This window comes from Aythya ferina (assembly GCF_964211825.1).
Source record: "Aythya ferina genome assembly, chromosome: 3".
NCBI lineage: Eukaryota > Metazoa > Chordata > Aves > Anseriformes > Anatidae > Aythya > Aythya ferina.
The window spans coordinates 45890625-45909821 of record NC_140298.1 but is presented as its reverse complement, the minus strand read 5'-3'; the positions used below and the strand labels follow the sequence as shown (position 1 = coordinate 45909821).

At 42.6% G+C, this 19197-nt stretch overlaps 2 protein-coding genes across 3 annotated transcripts; both read right to left on the bottom strand.

Moving 5' to 3' along the window:
• Positions 1-1727: 1727 nt before the first annotated feature.
• On the bottom strand, positions 1728-3112 carry PRR18 (proline rich 18). The gene has a single exon (XM_084513726.1). The coding sequence runs from the start codon at positions 2691-2693 to the stop codon at positions 1911-1913; it is 783 nt and encodes a 260-aa protein (XP_084369852.1). The 5' UTR covers positions 2694-3112; the 3' UTR covers positions 1728-1910.
• A 772-nt stretch (positions 3113-3884) lies between these two features.
• Positions 3885-18971, bottom strand: SFT2D1 (SFT2 domain containing 1). Of its 2 annotated transcripts, XM_084513727.1 has the most exons (8): positions 18835-18971; positions 13109-13195; positions 11893-11975; positions 9604-9685; positions 8285-8320; positions 7493-7551; positions 6053-6082; positions 3885-4614 (listed from the first exon to the last, which is right to left on the bottom strand). In XM_084513727.1, the coding sequence occupies exons 1-8, from the start codon at positions 18895-18897 to the stop codon at positions 4575-4577; spliced, it is 480 nt and encodes a 159-aa protein (XP_084369853.1). In that variant the 5' UTR covers positions 18898-18971; the 3' UTR covers positions 3885-4574. The 2 variants fall into 2 exon arrangements, with proteins under 2 accessions (XP_084369853.1, XP_084369854.1); XM_084513728.1 differs by lacking the exon at positions 6053-6082 and having other exon boundaries at positions 7465-7551.
• Between the last annotated feature and the right edge of the window lie 226 nt (positions 18972-19197).

Sequence of the window (19197 nt, the reverse complement as noted above, 5' to 3'; positions counted from 1 at the left end):
TTTCCTTTTTTCTTTTCCTTTTTCTTTTTTTCCTTTTCCTATTCATTTTTTTTTTCTTTTCCTTTTCCTTTTCTTTTTTTCTTCCACTGTAAATCACACTGATGTGTTTGGGGGAAGACAGGAAGCTATCTACCCCAAAGCAAGAATCGATTATTTTAAATACCCATGGCACCAGCTGCTAATAACTCTCTCAGCAGCTAAAAGGGTTATGAGCTGGGAGTCTCAGGCTGAGGCTCCTTGGGGATATCTAATATAGAGTAAAACCCAGCTGTATGAAACTCAAGTCTGCTTGTTGGCTCTTAGAGGAGTGCACATCTATTCTCCTGAGCACATCCAGATGTGATCCATCATATCAGATGGGAGAGGACTGAGACAGGATGAGCCAGACAACAGGCCCTGACACTTCAAAGGGCTCTCAGACTTTTAGCAAGAAAAGGAACTGTGGTTAACTTATGACATCATGCCTATTGACACCCAGAGGTACACTACATGCAAAATTAACAGTTTTTGGTGGTATGAAGGAAATAACTTTTTGTGTCTTTCCTAATTTTGCTTATAAGATTTATGGACATTTCAAATGAAAATACTTACACTTTATCATTTACCATTAAAAGAGAGCAGCAGATGTGGTAAATACTAAAACCAACAGGTGTTAATGTTCATCGAAGGAGGTACCACTCCAAGCAGGCATCAGCTGTATGACTCCAGGGACACCAGTGGCTCTCACCATCCAGACCTCTCCACAAGCCCATCTCAAGCCCACTTCCAGATATCACACACAAAGAACTATCCAGCACAAAAGATCCTGGCTGCATGATTTCTGGATATCTTTGTTCAAATCAATGCTTTAGAAAAGACCTACCCTGGCAGTTCCCCAATTCTCAAATTCTTGTTTCTAATGTACTTGTTCCTTTCTTTGTCAAACTTGGCTGCTTTTTTTTTTTTTTCCCTCCCCAGTCATGCTATTCATGCTATTAACAGCATTTTCTGCTGTTACGCATTCAAATTTCTCAAATTTTCTGCCACCCTTCATACTCTGAACAAAGCATTTTTCAGCTTCACAAGTAAGCTCCTTGATACTTCAGTCTTTAATGAGTGAATCACTTTTTGATCCAGTTAGAGATCTTAGTTATATTGGATGTGAAAGCGCTCAGAAGTTTTAAGGAACTCAGTATCTGTCCGGGAGGCTCTTTATACCCTCACGTTTCCCATGGAGACACGAGGCAAACCTAGCTACAGCTCTGCTACCAATGTCCTCCTCACTGCTCAGGAGGGGAGGGAAAGCAGATCTGACATCGGTCCAGCACCAAACAAATTTGGCAGGAAGTTTGCCATTGTTAAGGCAGACCTGCTGAAAGATGGTCGATGAATACAGCAGATCCTCATGCAAACTTGGTTAAAAAATACCAAGATGCACGTGCTTCATAGCTAGGAAGCTATGCAGAGTCATTTGTATTACGTGAGACAGAATTACTGCCCGTACGTCCGTGTTTTTGAAGCAAAATGAAACACCTTACAAAGGTGACATGCTACCGCTTTGTGCGACCAAGCTGCAAGAAGCCTCACCCCACGGCCAGTCGCACAGGGTTACACACCCACCCTCCGACCCGCCACGGCAGGAGCCGTGCCATTCCCAGCCACACCACCACCCTTCCTCCTCCTCCCCACTGTCTCCCCCTGCCCACAGCAGCCCCCCGCCCGCCCGCCCCGCGGTACAGAGCCACTGCGGCACGAAAGAGCTGTTTTATTCCAATAAATACAAACGCACCGCTCTGTACAAATATACAAAAGCGCCCCGCGCGTCTTACAAAGGAGCCGCGAGGCTTGTTAAAAGGGCAGGGGGAGGGTGCGGGAGGAGGCTCGGCTCGCCCCCGGCGCCGGTCCCGCTGCTTTGTCCCTGGCCCGGGGGCTCAGAGGGCGCCGAGGTGCGGCAGGCTGTCCAGCCGGTCCCCGCGGTCGCGGCCGGCCGCGCTCTCCACGCCGCGCAGCCACTCGGTGCATTTCCGCACCAGCCCCTCGTCCAGCGCCGCCGCCCCCTCGTCGTCCTCCTCGTACTCCTCGTCGTCGTAGCGGTGCCGCTCGTTCAGCAGGGAGATCTTCAGCAGTGCCCGCAGCTCGCTGCCACCGCCGCCCCCCGCCCGCGCCCCGCGCCGCGCCGCGCCCGCTGCCCCCCGGCCGCCGGGGGCGGCGGCTCCGGGCTGCCCCCGCTGCCGCTCCAGCCCGCGGCGCTGCAGCACCCGCACGGCCTCGGGGGGCAGGCTCAGCGACAGCCGCAGCGCCGCCGCCCCGCCGGGGCTCTTCTCGCAGGGCCGCCCGCCGGCACCCGCCGCCCCCGGCCGCGGCTGGGGCTGGAGCTGGGGCTGGAGCTGGGGCTGGAGCCGCGCCCCCCGCTCCCGCTCCGCCGCCGGCCGCCGCTCCGGGGGCGCCCCCCGCGCCTTCTTCTCCTCCGCCGGCCTCGCCGCCGCCTTCCTGGCGCTTGGGGCCGCCGCCGGCTTCTTGGGCTGCGCCCTCACGGCCGCCGGGGAGGCGGCGGCGGCGGCGGCGGCGGGGCCGGGCCGGGCGGGCGGCAGGGACGCGGCGCGGCCGGGCGCTGCCTCCGGCTCCTCCCCGCGGGCCCAGGCGGCCCCGGTGAGAGCCGCGGCCCGCCCCGCCCGCGGGCAGGGCCCCGCTGCGCGCTGCGGCTGCAGCCCCATGGCCCCGGCAGCGGCGCGGCTCTGGGCTCGGTGCACGCCGCCGGCCGCCGCCCGGCCCCTCGGCAACCCGCCCCCGGCCCGCCCCGTCCCGGGCACACCCCTGCCGCCGCCCCGCCGCTGGGAAGGGCCCGGCCGCCCCCCGCGGAGGGCGCACGGCGAGACCGAGCCCCGCTCACGGGCACCGCGCACCCACCCGTGTGCGAGCCCTGGGCACAGGCACGGCGGCGAACAAAGGGAGGAGGGAGCGCGGCTGGGGGAGCGCTGCTGAGTGAGGCAGAGCGTTAGGGGGGGCTAGTAAGGGAGCAGAGGATGAACGACACCGCCACGGTGCCAATAAAAGCACAACAGTGCGCGGATCTCGCTTAATTCCTGATTCCCTTCTGTTGTGGCAGCGCAATACAAACCGCTAAGCTTTACAATGAAGTGGCAGCTTTATTTACCAGAGTGCATAAATGAGATCTGCATGACTGACACAGTGCTAATTAAAGATCGCAGCAATGATGATCCTGCACAGGAACTGGTAGGTGATGGGCAACAAACCCCACTGCAACCTGTGAAGGACAGTCCTTTCCACAACAGCATCTGCCACTCCCTAGGCACAGCCTAGCTCAGGTTCAGGGCAAGCTGCAAGCCCAAAGCAGCAGCAGCAGCACCCAGGGTCCACCAACAACCACAGCTGATAAGGGGCACCACTGGACAGGCGCTGCTCTCTGCCCCCACCAGTCTGGCTGCCCAGCCCCTCTACCAGCAGCAGGGAAGATGCCATTGGCACTAACCCGTTAAGGTGGGGCTTAGCTGGCAGCTTAACTGCAAAATTCTGCTGTCATCTTTTATACAGCTTCCCAGAAGTTATTTTGTACGACATACACCAAGGTTTGACAGGAATGCACTGCAATTCATCTATTTTGTCTAAGCCCTGAATACTAAGTGGCAGTTCTTCCCCCTCTTCTTGACACTGCAGCTCACATCTTTTCAAATCCCTTCCGTATTTGTAGAATTTAAGTCAGAACAAGTCGTTTGTCTAAGTACAAACACAAAGATGCTTTAAAGTCACTTCCACAAGTCTAACCAAATTTGTGTAGTCACCTATGAACTCCCCCACTTTTTTTTTTTATATATTTTCGTACTTATTCAACTGCAGTGGCTGAAGTTTTCAAGCCTCTATAGCTGATTCTTAAATAAAAAAATAGCTTAAGCACCTGTAAAACTAATTTATTTCACAAAGCATTCATACATTATCCTTAAGTTTTAAGTAAAAAGTATTTAATTGGAAAGTAACAAAAATGTTTAAAACATAATTTTAATAAAATCAATTAGCTTTTAACAGAACTTTCACATACTTTCATTAAGCTTTTTCCATAAAGCACAAGTATAGACATTTCAAAGCAGCAGTTAATTATAACTTACCAGATCTTTACAATGTTTATAAAACTCTGTCTTTGGAAAAACATACCATGAATAACATATAAACATAAATGGCACATTACAAGTTTTAGACAGAACAGTAAATGAAAACTTTATGCACATTACCCAGATTCTGGAGGCCTGCCTGCACTGGGGAACACTCCATGTTACTAGATGCAAGGGAGTTTTAACAATCTTAACAAAAGTTTTAACTGATCTTAACAAAGAAGTATTTCAATGTACTTTTTTTTTTTTTGGTTAAAAAGCCTAAAGGCTCCAGGGTAAACATATAGCTTCACCTGATTTATTTTAAAAGCTGTTTCTAGTAAAAATCACTTAATCCCCCAAAGGCAAAAGGAAAGGAAAATACTAAATTATTACTGGGTTTTTCAGGAGTGGAGAAGTATAGTTCTCCAAGTAAAGTTCACAGAGGAGTCGGAGTTGCTTTCAAAGTATACAGTGGTTCTTGTTTTCAACTTATGCTAGACAGGACGTGAAGCATTTAATCACAGCATCCCTTTAAAAAGAAAAAAAAAAGGGGGGAGGTTGGTTAAGCTATTTGTAGTTTCACTCATATATATATATCAACCATTACATGTTTAAAATTAAGAATACTACACAAATTTAAGACAAAAAGCAATAGTTTGTCAAACGCAGGCTCTTACTGGCCATCATATGTTGAATGCACATCACCCCCTAAAGCAAAGGCTCAAGCCCCTCAGATCTGCCCTTATTTTTGCACTCAGACACATGCTACAACACAGACCACGTTGTTAATTGTTCTCAGGCATGCTGGGTGGCTTAGCAAGGGTCAGGGCCCTACTTCTCAAGGGCTGGCCAGCACAGGCAGGGCTGAGGAGCGTGCCAGATCCGGACAATCACCAAAGCACAGGTGCTTTGAGTCCAAGCCACTTCTGAGTTGCATACAATTGAGCTAAAAAAAAAGGCACAGCCTGAAGGGTTTAAAGTGACAACCCTAACACTGCAGGATAAAGAGCAGGCTCAGCCCAGAAGTTTGAAATATCTTGAAGGGTCTATTTCTTTAACCAATAATTAATAAACTCTCTTTCGACTGAACTATTTATTCTCTTTATTCTTCTTTATTTTTCATTTCCTTAAAAAAATGCATCAACTTATTAAGGAGCAGAAGTTATTCTGTTGTTAGTCAATTTGAAAGAAAAATGCTCTCATAACTGCTTTTTTTTTTTTTGTCATGTCAGCAAAATAGCCAGCATTAACTGGAAAAAAAAAAACATAAGTAAATTGGTGCTAAGAGTAAAACATTAACGAATTTAAATCAAGTAAGAATAACTTGGCTGAAATCAAGATAGATAGATACTTTAAACAAAATACATAATCCTGTTCTCTAGCACCTGACAAGGCTTAAATAGCTATCTTCATATGAAAGGCAGCCTATTCAGGAAGTTTATGATGGCACTCCACGTACGTAAATAAGTTCATAGCCCTTAAAGACATTACTGTATTACTGAAAGCAGCCTGTGGAAAATTCAGTTCTTCAGTGCCCCATAAAACATAATAGCCAAAATAAAAACAAAAAAAAACCCTCAAGTGATGCATATAACCTAATTGTTTTCAGAGCTCTGAGTACTGCAGGTAGAGAAGAAAAAGGCTTTTAACCAAATTCTCAGATGCATAGGCTATCTTTAAGACCTGAAAATCAACTATGGCATCAATGCATTTAAACAAAATGTAAGAATTTAAATAAAATAATTTTTTTTTAAGAAGAAAAGCATGACGACATTTAAAAGAAAGTTACCATGTACTTTACTTGTATCTGAAGTTTGTACCAATTGTTACTTCTAGTTCACCTACATCATTTTCTAAAATTAAAACCAGGAATGTTGTGTTTCCACATTCTGAATTTAAGGGCTTTCTTCCCTCTATAACAAAGATTATTGTTTAAAGTTTTTGTTAAAATAGAATTATTCACTCACCTTGCAAAAGGAATATATGACAGACTATACCTGAGGAAAAAAAAAAAAAGAACAACACACATATTTGACAGAGTTCTCGTGTCCTTCAGACAGCCCACCTACTGCACTTTAGTGCAGCACCAATAAAAGCACTCTTCTACTGAAACTTTAAACAAGATTACCTACTCAATTCAACGCTTGCTATTAAAAAAAAGACAACAGAATTGGACAAGAACTAAACATACTGACAAGGGCTTACTGGCATACTTTTTCCTTGATTTCTCATATAGTTCATGATTTTCCTCTCACAAATTCAACTTAAAAAAAAAAAAAACAACACAGAAGCAGTTTTTTTTTTTAATCACCATTGAATTCAAAAGGAATGAAGATTTCTGGGCAAAATTGTATCCTTCAAGACAAGAGAGGCTACTTTTTCCAGTATACATTACGACATTTCCAGTATACATTACAATGCAAATATACATTTGTGTAACTATACAGATGTACACTGTGGTAAGAATAACATGCCATGGTTTTGACACTCAAACAGCTGACATTGTCATCCTTTGAAACTTGCTTCTTACAAACACAGCCGTGGGCTATGTTTTGTCCTCATCCCCACCAAGCTCCGAGACACTTAAATGAGAAGCTGTCTGCTGTAAACAGGTAAAACACAGAAGACCGCTAACTAATGCTGCCTAGTAGCAAATATTAATCTGGGCCCAGCAAAACACCAAGTAGTCCCTGTCCTGAACAAACACAGTTATTTGTGCTCAGATTTAAGTTCTGTATAGACACTATGTATTCAGGGCAAGTTCAAACAAGAACTGTGGTCAGCTGGGATCGGCTAACTTTTAGTAGTAAGTAATTCAGCCGGGACAAGGAGACCAAGTAGGTACAGTTACATCTCCATGGAGAAGGCAATAACTTCAGAAAATTCTGCCAGGCTTGCAGGCATTCATCAAACTGTGCCCACATATTTCCAGGCCTAGCCCCTGAAAGTACCTCTATGGCCATCACACCATCACAGTACCTGCTGCACTGAATTTACCCTCTCACACCCACTCACTGAATGTTCTCAGGGACAGGACAAACCCTATAAAAATGTGATTTATATTCTTCCACTTAAAAAATGAAGATTTAGTTAGAATTCAAAAAAGAGGGAGTAATTGTAAGCAGGGCATATGAATACACAGGTACTTTTCCACCAGAGAAAAGGCACGACAATTTTTGCCTACATTTTCCATTCGTAATGCCTCAAGCATCCACACACTGCAGAATGTATTTGAAATTCCTATTTTTACAAAAAGACTGCATATAGATTTTGCTGAAGTTACACAACCCAGCTTCAAAAAATGTGTGGATGAGCATTTACATTATACCAAGTGTGTGTGTACATACATACAGGTTTATAAACATGCAGGTGTAGGGACAGAGAGAAGAAATCAAAATGAATCTTACCAGGTCATTGCCAAGAACTGCAATATGCAGAATAACAATGCCAAACCTTTTTTGTTCCACTATATCAGAAATAGAACAAATATTGCAAATTAGTTCATTTCTCATAAGTCTATACTGTGGACAAGTACAATAGCCTAGTAGCCAAAATTTTAGTTAAGTGATGATGTTTAAGATCTCATCTTAGCTTAATTAACTCCTCCTTCCCATTCTAACAACTCTTTCTGCTCTCATTTATCACTTCATCATCACTGTGCTACGAACGTAGTCTCTAGCTTTGAAAATACTTAAAAGCATCAATGCTAACACTTTCATTTTCATTCATACTATAATTCTGCAAACACAGAGTACAGCATTCACTTCTACATAATACGTTAACTATCCCATTTTTCAAAATGATCACCCGAAGCTATTTGCTCTGCCTCTCAGAACATTAAACTGATTAAGACGAATAAAGGAAGAATCTGTGGTTTCTAAAGACTGCTACACATTTTTTGACAGAAGTATATAAAATGTTTTAAGTTGCTTTTCTCAGTTCTTAGGCCAGCGGTCTGCAAATTAAACTGGATACTCTAGATTTTGCACTCTTATCCACATCACATGCACGTGGAAAGACGCATTTGTTTTGTAATCATCAGGGTCATCACTCCACCCAAACTCAACTGCAGCTGGAAATCGAAATCACAAACACAAGCTCATCTTTCCTCTACCACTGAGCTGAATTTTAAAGCCATAATACAATCAATAAGATAACAGTTAGATTGTTCTTTAGGGGAACAAAGTATTCTCACTTACCCAGAATACAGCACACAGAGTCAATAATAGGCAAAGCTGGAGGGAGACAAGACAAGAAAAGAATGAATATTCAAATACACACCAAGCACATACAGTCACATACAGTACTGCTTTCATGTTTTCAGTGGATAATCAGCATTTTCAAGAATTGACTCATGAAGCAAGTAGAGCCAAAGACTGCCACACAGTGACTACACCTTGAAGTTCATACAAGTCAGTGTTTTCCATGAACACAGTGCCCCATGGCCAGAAGTACTGAGACTCATCTTAGAAGAAAGGGGAGGCAGGAACTGAGATCAGAAACCAAAAGCAATATAACCAGAAAGTAGTGTAGTCGTGTGTCAGGACTATAAAGTGGTGAGCTCAGATGATAAAGCGTGTTCAAAAGCACTCAAGGAGCCTGGGAATCACTATTCTATTAATTTGGTGCACAGTATTCTTCTGAATCCACTGTTCATAGTATCAGTTTCTGACATGACAGATAGGTGCATCACAACCAACAATCCATTACTAAGCATCCATTCTTAAATATGATATTTGGCAAACACAGGCTCTGCTGCTTCTGCCAATTATTGCTATTATTATTTTAAATCTTCTGACAACAAAGAAGAAAAGGCCACCAGGGATCAGCTGCCTCATACACAGTGAAAAAGCTCACGAGGATTTTTTCAAGCTACTCATGCAGCTCCTTTTTAATCCTTTTTAGCTGGTAGTTTGTACTTAGAATTATAAATGTAATCTCTCATGTTTTTAAAGAAACAATACTATTTTTCCTAGGGGGTGGGGTTTTTTTCCTCCTGGAAGACGAAATGATGCTCACGGAAGTAGAGAAGCGAAGAACCTCACAACGTTGAGCTGCAAAGTTGAACATGTGGTTTCCTGGACTTTGAGGGGAGAAATTATTTTTTTGAATTGCTTTGAAAGTGTTGAACCACTAAGCTATACCAACTGAGTTACAGCCAACAAACAAATGTCCAGCTACACTTGGTGACCACTGGCTTCTCAAAGTAGTTGAAAAGTCTATCTCTAGCCTTGCTCTTGAACAAATTATTCCAGAAAACAAGTTAAAAGTAATCAACCTAACAGTAGTATTTAATAAGAAGTATTTAGTAATGAACAGTTTACTCCAAATTATTAAAAGTTTCAAACTCAACAACAAACAAGGTCATAGAAAGGAGTGAAATGATCTTTGATATAAAGGGCTAATCAGCTTGACTATAATTACTCAGTACAAACAAAATGCAGATTTAGAAATATCCCGCCTTTTGCAAAGCCTCAAAAATTTTAGCAAAAGCAGCTAGAAAGAGAAGTATATTTACCAGCATTACAATTGTAGCTACTAATCTTTTTGGCTCAAACATAGTCTTCAGTTGCTTCAGTGGCCCCATCAGAAAACACGTACTAACGGGAGGGAAGGAAACAAAGAAATGGTAAACCACAATCAAATAAATCTTTGCAAAAGACAACAGGTATTTAATCAGTTTTCCAACAGTTAGATGACCACAAAAGTTCAGAAAGGCATTTCATTGCTTATCAACAGATACCTCTTAGGATGAAAGGTGAATTAACTGGGAAATCCAGAACTTAGTTCTGGAAGTAGCTCACATCCTGGGCTATGAAATTCTTTCCAAACACATTACCACACGTAGCAGAGGGTCGTTAATTTGGACTTGATTTTGAAATTGTTTTAAGAACAGATTTGACAAAAGAATGCACAGAATTCAAAGACAAACTTCTGTAGAAAATTTGTTTAGCAGCATGTGAGTAGCTACGTTTAAGATTACAGAAAAGCTCTAAATCTTTGCCCAAACTCATTAAGAAGAGAAACCCTCCAGCCTTCTTCTCCGTGGTTAATTTGAAGAGGGAATGAAATCTATCACCAGCTCCAGGTTTATCTGTTCATCCAAAGAAATGCAATGTGAACCAACCATAGGAATAATGATCTGTCTACAAATATTGAGATGAGTCCCTTCCTTCTCTCTTGTTGAAGCCCCGCTGCTTTGCAGAAAATGTTTAATGAGAATGAGGATCTTGTCGCCTGGTGGTGGTCTGAATGCTTTACTACAGAATAAGACACCCAACCTTAACTTCTTTTCTAGTTAGTATTTATTTATATGAAGTGGAACAGTCAGTGAGCTCTCTGCCAAGATCAATCATAAGTCTGGTGAACTATGTATCTTTTAGGATAGAAATCTGGAGATATATCTCCGAAGAAGTAAATCAAACTATAATTTCCTACATCTAGATGTTACCCTGCTGTTAACTTTGTGAATACACCTCCCTTCTCTTCAACTTTTTTCTTGAAGTCACACAGATAGGCCAGACCTCAACATCTCATGTTAAATGAAAAAAAAAAAAAATCTCAAATATGAAATATTTTAAATTCACTTCAATCCAAACCAACTTTTCTCAGTATTTCTCATCTTGGCTGCTGTGCCCCAAATTAAATTAAGATTAAATAAGAAACCTGAAAAACTAGAAGTAAGAATTAGTTCACCAGTGGAAGGATAAAGATGATGAAAATTTAGTGGAAAAAATGCAGGAGGCTCAAACATCCTAAGATAGGCAGAAAAAAAAACAACACATAAAAAGCTAAATGAATTGATGCTAGCCTGTTTAGCATTGAAGTATAGATATCACAAGAAGAACTTCTGCAGAGAAGTAAGAGAACCCAAAGGGTGCAGAAAGGCTGTAGGGAAAAGAAACACACAAAAAACAAACAAAAAACACCCAAAGGTCCTCCACTTTCATATGGTATTTCTCACACACAACACATTCTGTAGGAGACCTACCCATCAGCCCAGGGAAAAATCAAGTACGTATCATTGCTTCCATGGCTGTGGGTAGAAAATTACAGTAAAAACAGGCCAGAAAGGACTATTTACAAGGGGTGGTAGCTTCATTTTTGTTTGAAACGAAGTTTAAATCTCCTTGTAAAGCTGGGGTTTCCATTGTCATTTCCTAATATTCTCAGAGCGCACCTGCCTGCTGTTTGTATCTAACAGAATACCTGAAAGGGAAGGGGTCGTCTTTTTACTTCTTCAGTTAGAATCCAGACTAAAAGCATTTTCAGCATTTTTCTAAAACAAATACCAACCTGTAAAAGTTCTCCTCTTAGTTCACAGAGAATTAGACTTGATTAGTACAGAATTCCTAAAATGCTAATTTAATTTGAAACAGTGGAAACACAACACAAGGTTTAAAAAAAAGCAAAGAATAGAAGGGAGAGAAAGGGGAAGACTCAGTTTTGCCTAACTCCCAGTAATAACTTAGTACCTCAGAAAGACTTAAGATGTAAGAAGTGCAAGATTCAGCCAGCAATTTGTTATTCACGCTTCAGACAGGGGTTGTGCTATGTCTACAAAGCAATCACGTAAGACATTACTCCAGGGCAACAAGAAATGATTAGGTGATATTCTTTGATTTTTAGTAACTTCAAAATTGTAAGAAAGATTCTTACAATATAATGGAATATTAGTATTCCAATATCAAATTGGAAAACAATGTTGTTTATACATAACAAATATACAACACTTTAGAGTAAAACAAATGTAAATGTAGATGAAAAGGAGAATATTTTCCTATTAATAATAATTAAGAAATCATACCTGGCCAATGCAGAAATATTTCCCAGGGTATAAAACACTGCAAAAAGCTTGATTCCCTTTGGGAGCCATAGCAATCCTGTTCCCTATTAAAAAAGATTGGATTTTTATATGTTTGTAATTAGTTAACTCAATTTATTGAGATTTTATAGCCTAGAAGTTTATTTTTAGAGATTAACCATTTAATATATCCCAGCAGAGCATATTGTTCTCAAATTTGTATTAGACAATATTCAGCAGGCCTCTGTTGCCACCTACTGGCAAAATAATGTATTGATTTAATATATTTTGCAATAATTTTTACAACCAAGCTATGTTTACTTATATTGTTCATAATGGTTATTTATACTGTTAACATTATTTTTATGGTATTTTCAGTTTTGTTAAGAAGCCCTGTTTTCAGTTTTGTTAAGGCAAGGCAATCTACCTGACAGTCTGCACAGAAACTGCAAGTGTTATCCGCACACACTATTCAAAGAACATCTACATCAAAAGCCACGTTCTGTGAAGAATCAACATCCTGCTTCATAATGAGAAAGAACTTAAAGAGCACCATGCCCACAAAACCCACAGACTGGGTACTTCCCTCAGTGTTACTTTACCTGCATCTGACACTACATGCAGATAAAGAAGTGCTTTATACTGCAAGTTACCCTATGTTTACCCATGTCAGATTTTGAAAGACACAATCAATTAATAAACTCTGCTTTTAACTGCAGACTTCAGCCTCCTGACAAGTTCAAGAACTGATTTTAGTCAGCAAATCATTTGTCCAACAGGAGTACAAGTTTTTCAAGTATCGTCATGCTACAGCTGTCATCACCTACTGATCTGCATGACAGGTTATACTTGTAGTTTCTTCAGCTTTTTAAAAATCTTTCAAACTTCCCCTCCTTTTCGCCCTTTCATGAAAGAGTATAAAAATAAGATGAGAGTATTTTAAAGAACAGCAAAACCCTCTTTCTACTGCACCATACATATCTAAGAAATACAGTACATTGTCAGTGTTCATGCCTTTTGGTAAGAAATTGTTACCCTACAATAAAAACACTCGTTGCTGTGAATGCAAGAAAGATGGCCCAAAATGTGATCTACAGACCAGCAGCCCCTGGCTGCTAGTTATATGTGGTAGTGTCCACACAATCACATATATGAATATTAATGATATTATTCCCGAGAACATTAATAAAATACAGGGGGAAAAAAAAGCTTGACTTACGAGAATAGAACACACAACACCAGCAATAAAACATATGGCAAACCACTTGACTCGCGTACTAAAGCTGAGCGTTGAGGCATCAAGAACCTTAACAGAAAGAGAAAGAAAAAAATATTACAAAACCAGTTTCAAGCAGCCTTAAGAACATTTCTTCATTAAGTCCTTAATTTTAAACAAGTGTTTTTTTCAGCCAAAACTAATTATTTTACCTTGCTTAAACACAACTGCTTACATGTTAGTTATTTCCCAGTTTAAGAATTACATCAACAATTTGGAAACGTTCACAAAAAAGACAGAACCTGTGAAGGTACATGCTGGCACTCAAGCAACATTGCTCCACTTTCAAGCTGCACGTCCTTTCCCCAGGTAATTACAACTGAAAAATCTCATGACGGTACCAAAGCAGAACAAATGGACCTTCCAGCAGGTTGCTGATGAACACACCTATTCGTTCAGTGCTCTATGTTCCTGTCGGTGATACCACCATTTTCTGTTACCAGACAGAATCCACTGTCCATATTTCCACAAGTACCCGTTGCAAGCACTACAATTCCTTTTCAGTTACTGTTCCTTATAGGGTGAAGGTATGGGCAGATTAACACACCATGTCTCACCAGACATCTAACTTGCCGAAAGGCATAATTTTGCTTCCTGCTTCTCCGGTGATTCCAGAACCTGTAGGGTCCCTTGATGAGCTAAGCTGAGCCAACCAACATTGCCTGAGAAGCCGGAAGAGAACTAGGGTTCCTTTCACTTTGATGACAGCCCCATGCTAGACTCATGAGCCAAACCAGCTCTGCAAGATGACAGAAAAGCAGCTTCCTGACTGCAAGACAAGAGGCAGGGCCATAGGGCTGGCAGAACTGCCCCTTTCATCAGAAGTTCACCTTGTCCACCCATGCTGTGAGATCAATGAATTCCACCTTACTCCAGGTGACTGAAGTTAACTATGGCCTCTATTCTAAACTGCTCCATTAAGAAAATTGTAGCTTCAGCTTACATAAGCTGGCTGTAAATCTAACTCTCATTTTTGTTCAGATGACACAAGCAAACTTGTCTGCACTTGTCATCTGTTCTACAGATATTTTCAGTCAAACATTATTAATCAAATATACAACAGTTAGGGCTTCCTTAACCAATGAGTTTAATGCTTCTACTCTTCAGAAATTTCGCTTTCAGTAAACGAACGAATTAAATTTGTTTACTGCTTAGAACGATTTCACATCTGTATGAATACAGAACCTGTACTGAACTGAATCAAAAGGAGGCACAGACAAGCACACTGTTACGGCTGCAGTGAATGAGTCTTTGGACTTATGTCAACAGAGAATAATAGCCTGGACTACTTCCTACTTATAACCTTATTTAATCAAATCAAATACCTTAAGTATTTACTTAAGAAGAAAGATCAGAATACTAACAATGAACCTGTTACACTTGCACACTGACTGAGCAGACACACTGCTGCAATACAATATTGGTATGAATTTTTTCTTCTTTGTGTTCAACAGTCAAGACATTAGTTTCCAAAGGATGGAAGGTACAGCTTACCTTGTTTGTCCCAACTCTTTATCCTTACGTATGCATTAAAGAAACAGACAAAAACAATAACTGAAAGACGGTTAATGATTCAAAACCATTTTTGACAGTCATGTTCCTGAATGCCTCCATGGGTGAGAATTGCAGGAAGAGCTGGCAGTGCTCAGCTGAAGATGCACACTCAAAGCGCTCTTTGAAACATGTTTTTTAGTTACACCAATTCATGCAACTAACCACACTTCCACAAAAAGCAGTAAAAAACCTTTCCCTTCCTGCTCTGAAGCAAAGTCAGGACGTGCTGATACGATCAGGACGTCCAGCACACACATTGCAGATTGCCTGGATAACAAGGAAAGCTGGAAGGCAAATAAAGCCCAGTGTATGAAGCACACTGTTGCCACTTAGTGCTATTCTATTTCTAATAGCACTACTTGGTGGTCTTGAAGCATCTGTTCCTTTACACGACTATCAGGGAATTACGTTTTCCACATACATTTAAAAAAAAATCAACTTAAACTCGTAACAGTTATTTGGTCAAAAAGCCCACCATAAACAAATGAACCATACAAAGGCCAGGAAAAATATATTTAAAATATGATTTTAAAACTAGCTTAATACATTTTGTAGATTTAATTTTTAAAAGCTTGGATTGGCAATGTAGATGAATTGCAGGAAGATAAGCAGCAGCACGAGGGCTGCCACAGCATTGCAACACAGCTTTCTCTGTAATAACAGAACTAAATAATTGAGTTGGCATTAAAAATGAAGCCTGGTCCTCCAACCATTCCTGACGTCATCACTTTTTATGATATCAAACTGAATGTCTTGGAATCATAGAGCTCCAGTTCCTCCAGTGCATTTCCTCGATTCCCGATACCTGCTACCTTCTGGGCTTAGTGGAAGCAACAGAGCTGGCTGCATTTCTGCGATGCCAGTTTCACCCCACAGTAAAGCACCTTGCAGCAGAAGCTGAACAACAGGTACACAGCTAAAATACTTAAATCATGGTTTTCAGCTTGTGCGAAAACGCCAGGTTATGATCTGTAAAAAAACAAGGAACTGACACAGTGCCTGTTCTGCCCAATCTGCTGCAAGAGCAGTAATTTCTAGAGGAGGGGCTGTGAGACACCCGGAAATAACAGCTACACATCTACGTGCAACAGACACTGTAAACCAAACCTTAAAAAAAAAGTGTAAGAAGTCCCAGCTGCATATGCAAAAAACAAACAAACAAACAAAAAAACACAATTAGGACTTCTTTTAATTGTCTGGCAAACTGCAGTGCTAATCCTGGACTTCAGGTAACAAGAGCTGGCACCACACTCTACAATATTAGAAGAAACTTTTACTTAGGAGACTGACAAAATTGCCAGGTAAATTCTGCATCTGGGGAAAGATTCATAAGGGAACTGTGAAGTGGCAGGAGCAAGAGCACTCCTGTAAGACATACCACTTGCTGTATCTCTGGGCTGTTTGTTTCCAAATGGTAAGAAACACAACCAACCAAACAACAATAACAAACAACCAGAAACTGACAAATAACCAGCCCTCATTTTGCTAAGCTTTACCATCAAACTCCTGGGAAAGAAGCAAAGATTTTTGCTCACAGGAGACTCCAGAAGAATTAATTATTATATCAAAGAAGTGACATGGGAAAATAACAGGAAACCTGAAGTGGAAACTGGAATCAGGAAGGCAGACTTCCTGAAACGTAAGGAACAGTCTTGCAACAGGCCAGCACACCATTTGCAAGTGACAGAAAGCAGTCTCTTTACTGGGCAGCAGACACTCAGTACGGACACGCAGTAAATCACATGAACGATAATCTGCAAGGCTGCCTTTGATCAAAAGCGTTTCTTGTGGTTTTGATCATCTGAGGCTCCACCCACATACTTGTGTGATCTTACAGAAGTCTTCTACATGGGCAGAAACAACAGTGTTTTCACTGATTTTAAGAAGGACTCTATTAGTTAAAAATTTCTTTCCTTAATAGGAAACTTATGAGTATGCAAGTAATGAAGAAAACCCAAATTCAAACAGATTTTTTTGCAGGATTGAACTCGTAATCAATGTTTCAAAAGTCTCAGAGATGCATTTTCATATTTCATTATACGCATTTTTATCAAAACCTTGAACTAAAATCAGAAGTTTAAACACCTGGTCTACTCCTCCTTTCTCAACTCTTACTGAATGCCTTCAGTGTTGCCAATTGACAACCATCAGGAAACTCCAAGAAGCCTGAAAGCAAGCCACTCAAAAGTAGTGACTTCATATTATTTTGGTGTTGATAAAAATAAATGGCAGCATGTTATACTGTCATCGCTACACTGGTACATTTACAATTTATTATAAGTTCCTTTTTTTGTAAGAATTATTTCTTCTTCCCCTGAGAATCATTGATCTAATTGCAGTGAGACAGGTCAGCTTTCTGAAGAGGCTGGAAAGTGCACAAAGACTTCATTGACTCACCACACAGTCGCCTCACTACACACTTTTCCTCTATTTAACAAGAATTACTGCTGACCTCATGGTTATGGTTCTGCAAAGATCAAGAGTGAGCAGAGGACAGAGATACCTATGAACATGAAGCATATGATCGCTGTTAAACAACCAGCAGCTACTCCTCTGAGGGGGTCATTGTTTTTAACCAAACACGTGAGTCAGTTCTGGAAAGGTCATCTAAAACACTGAAACATTTCACACATGAAATGCAGAACTTTGTATTTCCTTTCACAGTGTCACCTCGTTAAGTGTCCTTCTCTGCATGGCCGCATGTACGTTTTTGCTCTGTTACACACATCTTTAAAGCAGCCAATACCATCCAGCTGTAAAGCTGTAGCTTTGGAGAACTTCACATACAAATCCCCTCACTAAATACAAACCCAATTTCCAGTGCTCCAGAAATAGAGTTACTTTGAAAGAAACCTACAACAAATACCTCAGCTAGACACCTGAGTTTTCTCTTTTGTGGGTATTTAGTTACTTTAAAAAAAGACATTTCTGGTTCATCATCTCAGCATGAAGTCCCTTTGTGCTATGCCAAAAGGGCATTAAACTTACATTTTATTCTTCTATCATGTAATAGGTAGTTTTTAGATATGTATAGATTCTTGCTGTTTGAAGTCTTCCATAACTATAATGTGCAATAATCAAACCACGATATAGCTTAATTACTGGCCTTAATAAATGACATTCTTATCTCAGTTTCCTCCTTCTCTGGATATATCTCTCAAATTTAAAATGATTAAGCATTCAGGCATTTATTGATGGATTGCTGCCTTGAAACAAACAGCACAGTATCCAGTAAAGAACTCCAAGCCACCATTTGTGTCTCATGTAAAATGTGCCTGGAGACAGTAGATTAAATAATTTTCTTGGAATTCAACTAACGCTAATAGGAATAAGCATTCGACAATCTTGAGATCTTGAATGGGGTGAAGCACCCCAAACACTGGAAGCTAGCTGAGGTGTGAGAGGACACAGATGCTGCGGTGCTTCCAGAATCACACCAGGTCTAGACGCACTTTGGTGCCTGCCTCATTGTAACAAAAAGGCAAAGCTCGTGAGCCTCATGGGCCAGCATCAACTTTGCACAAAGACAGCTGAAGCATGCCAGCATCAAGCTGCTTGAACTAGCGTTATACTATAGACACCAGCTGTGCTGGTTCACTAAAACCCAGACCCAGGCTACCCCACATTCCAGCTTCCTCCACCACGCTCCAGCACCCTGCAGCACACGAGCCAAGGCCTTCCATACCTTAGAATCATTAAGGTTGGAAAGGACCTTCGAGTTCATCTGGCCCTACCACCAGTGTCACCACCAAACCACGTCCCCAAGCACCACGTCCAGCCTCTCCCTGAGCACCCCCAGGGACGGCGACTCCACCACCTCCCTGGGCAACCCGTCCCAGTGCCTGACTGCTCTTTCTGCGCAGAAATGTCTCCTCATTGCCAACCTGAACTTCCCCCGGCACAACTTGAGGCCATTCCCTCTGGTCCTGTCACTGGTTATCTGAGAGAAGAGGCCGGCCCCCAGCTCCCCACCCCTTCCCTTCGGGCAGCTGCAGAGAGCAGCGAGGCCTCCCCTGAGCCCCGGCAGGCCCGGCAGTCACGGCCCGCACGGCGCGGGGAGCACAGCCCAGCCTCCCCGACCGCCTCCCCCGTGCCGTGCCGTGCCGTGCCGGTACCTGCGCCGTCAGCCCCTGCTCCTCGTCGTCCTGCCCGCTCAGCACCCGCCGCAGCTTCTCCATGGCGGGGCCGGCACCGGCAGCGGGAGCGCGACCCCTCCGCACCGCACGGCCCGCGGGCCCCACCGGAAGTGACGGCAGCCCCTCCCCTCCCTCCCTTCAGGCTCCGCCCCCGGCTGGGCGGCCGTTGGGCGCGAGGCGACCGTTGGGCGCGAGGCGGGGCCGGTGCTGTGAGGGGGCTCGGGGCGGGCGGGGAGGCTGCGGGAGGGGGGTGAGGGGTCCCGGGGGGGCTGTGCGGGGCAGGAGCTTCCCCTCACCCGCTCCTCTCGGCTGCGGGCGTGTGTTCCTCCTCACGCAGCTCCC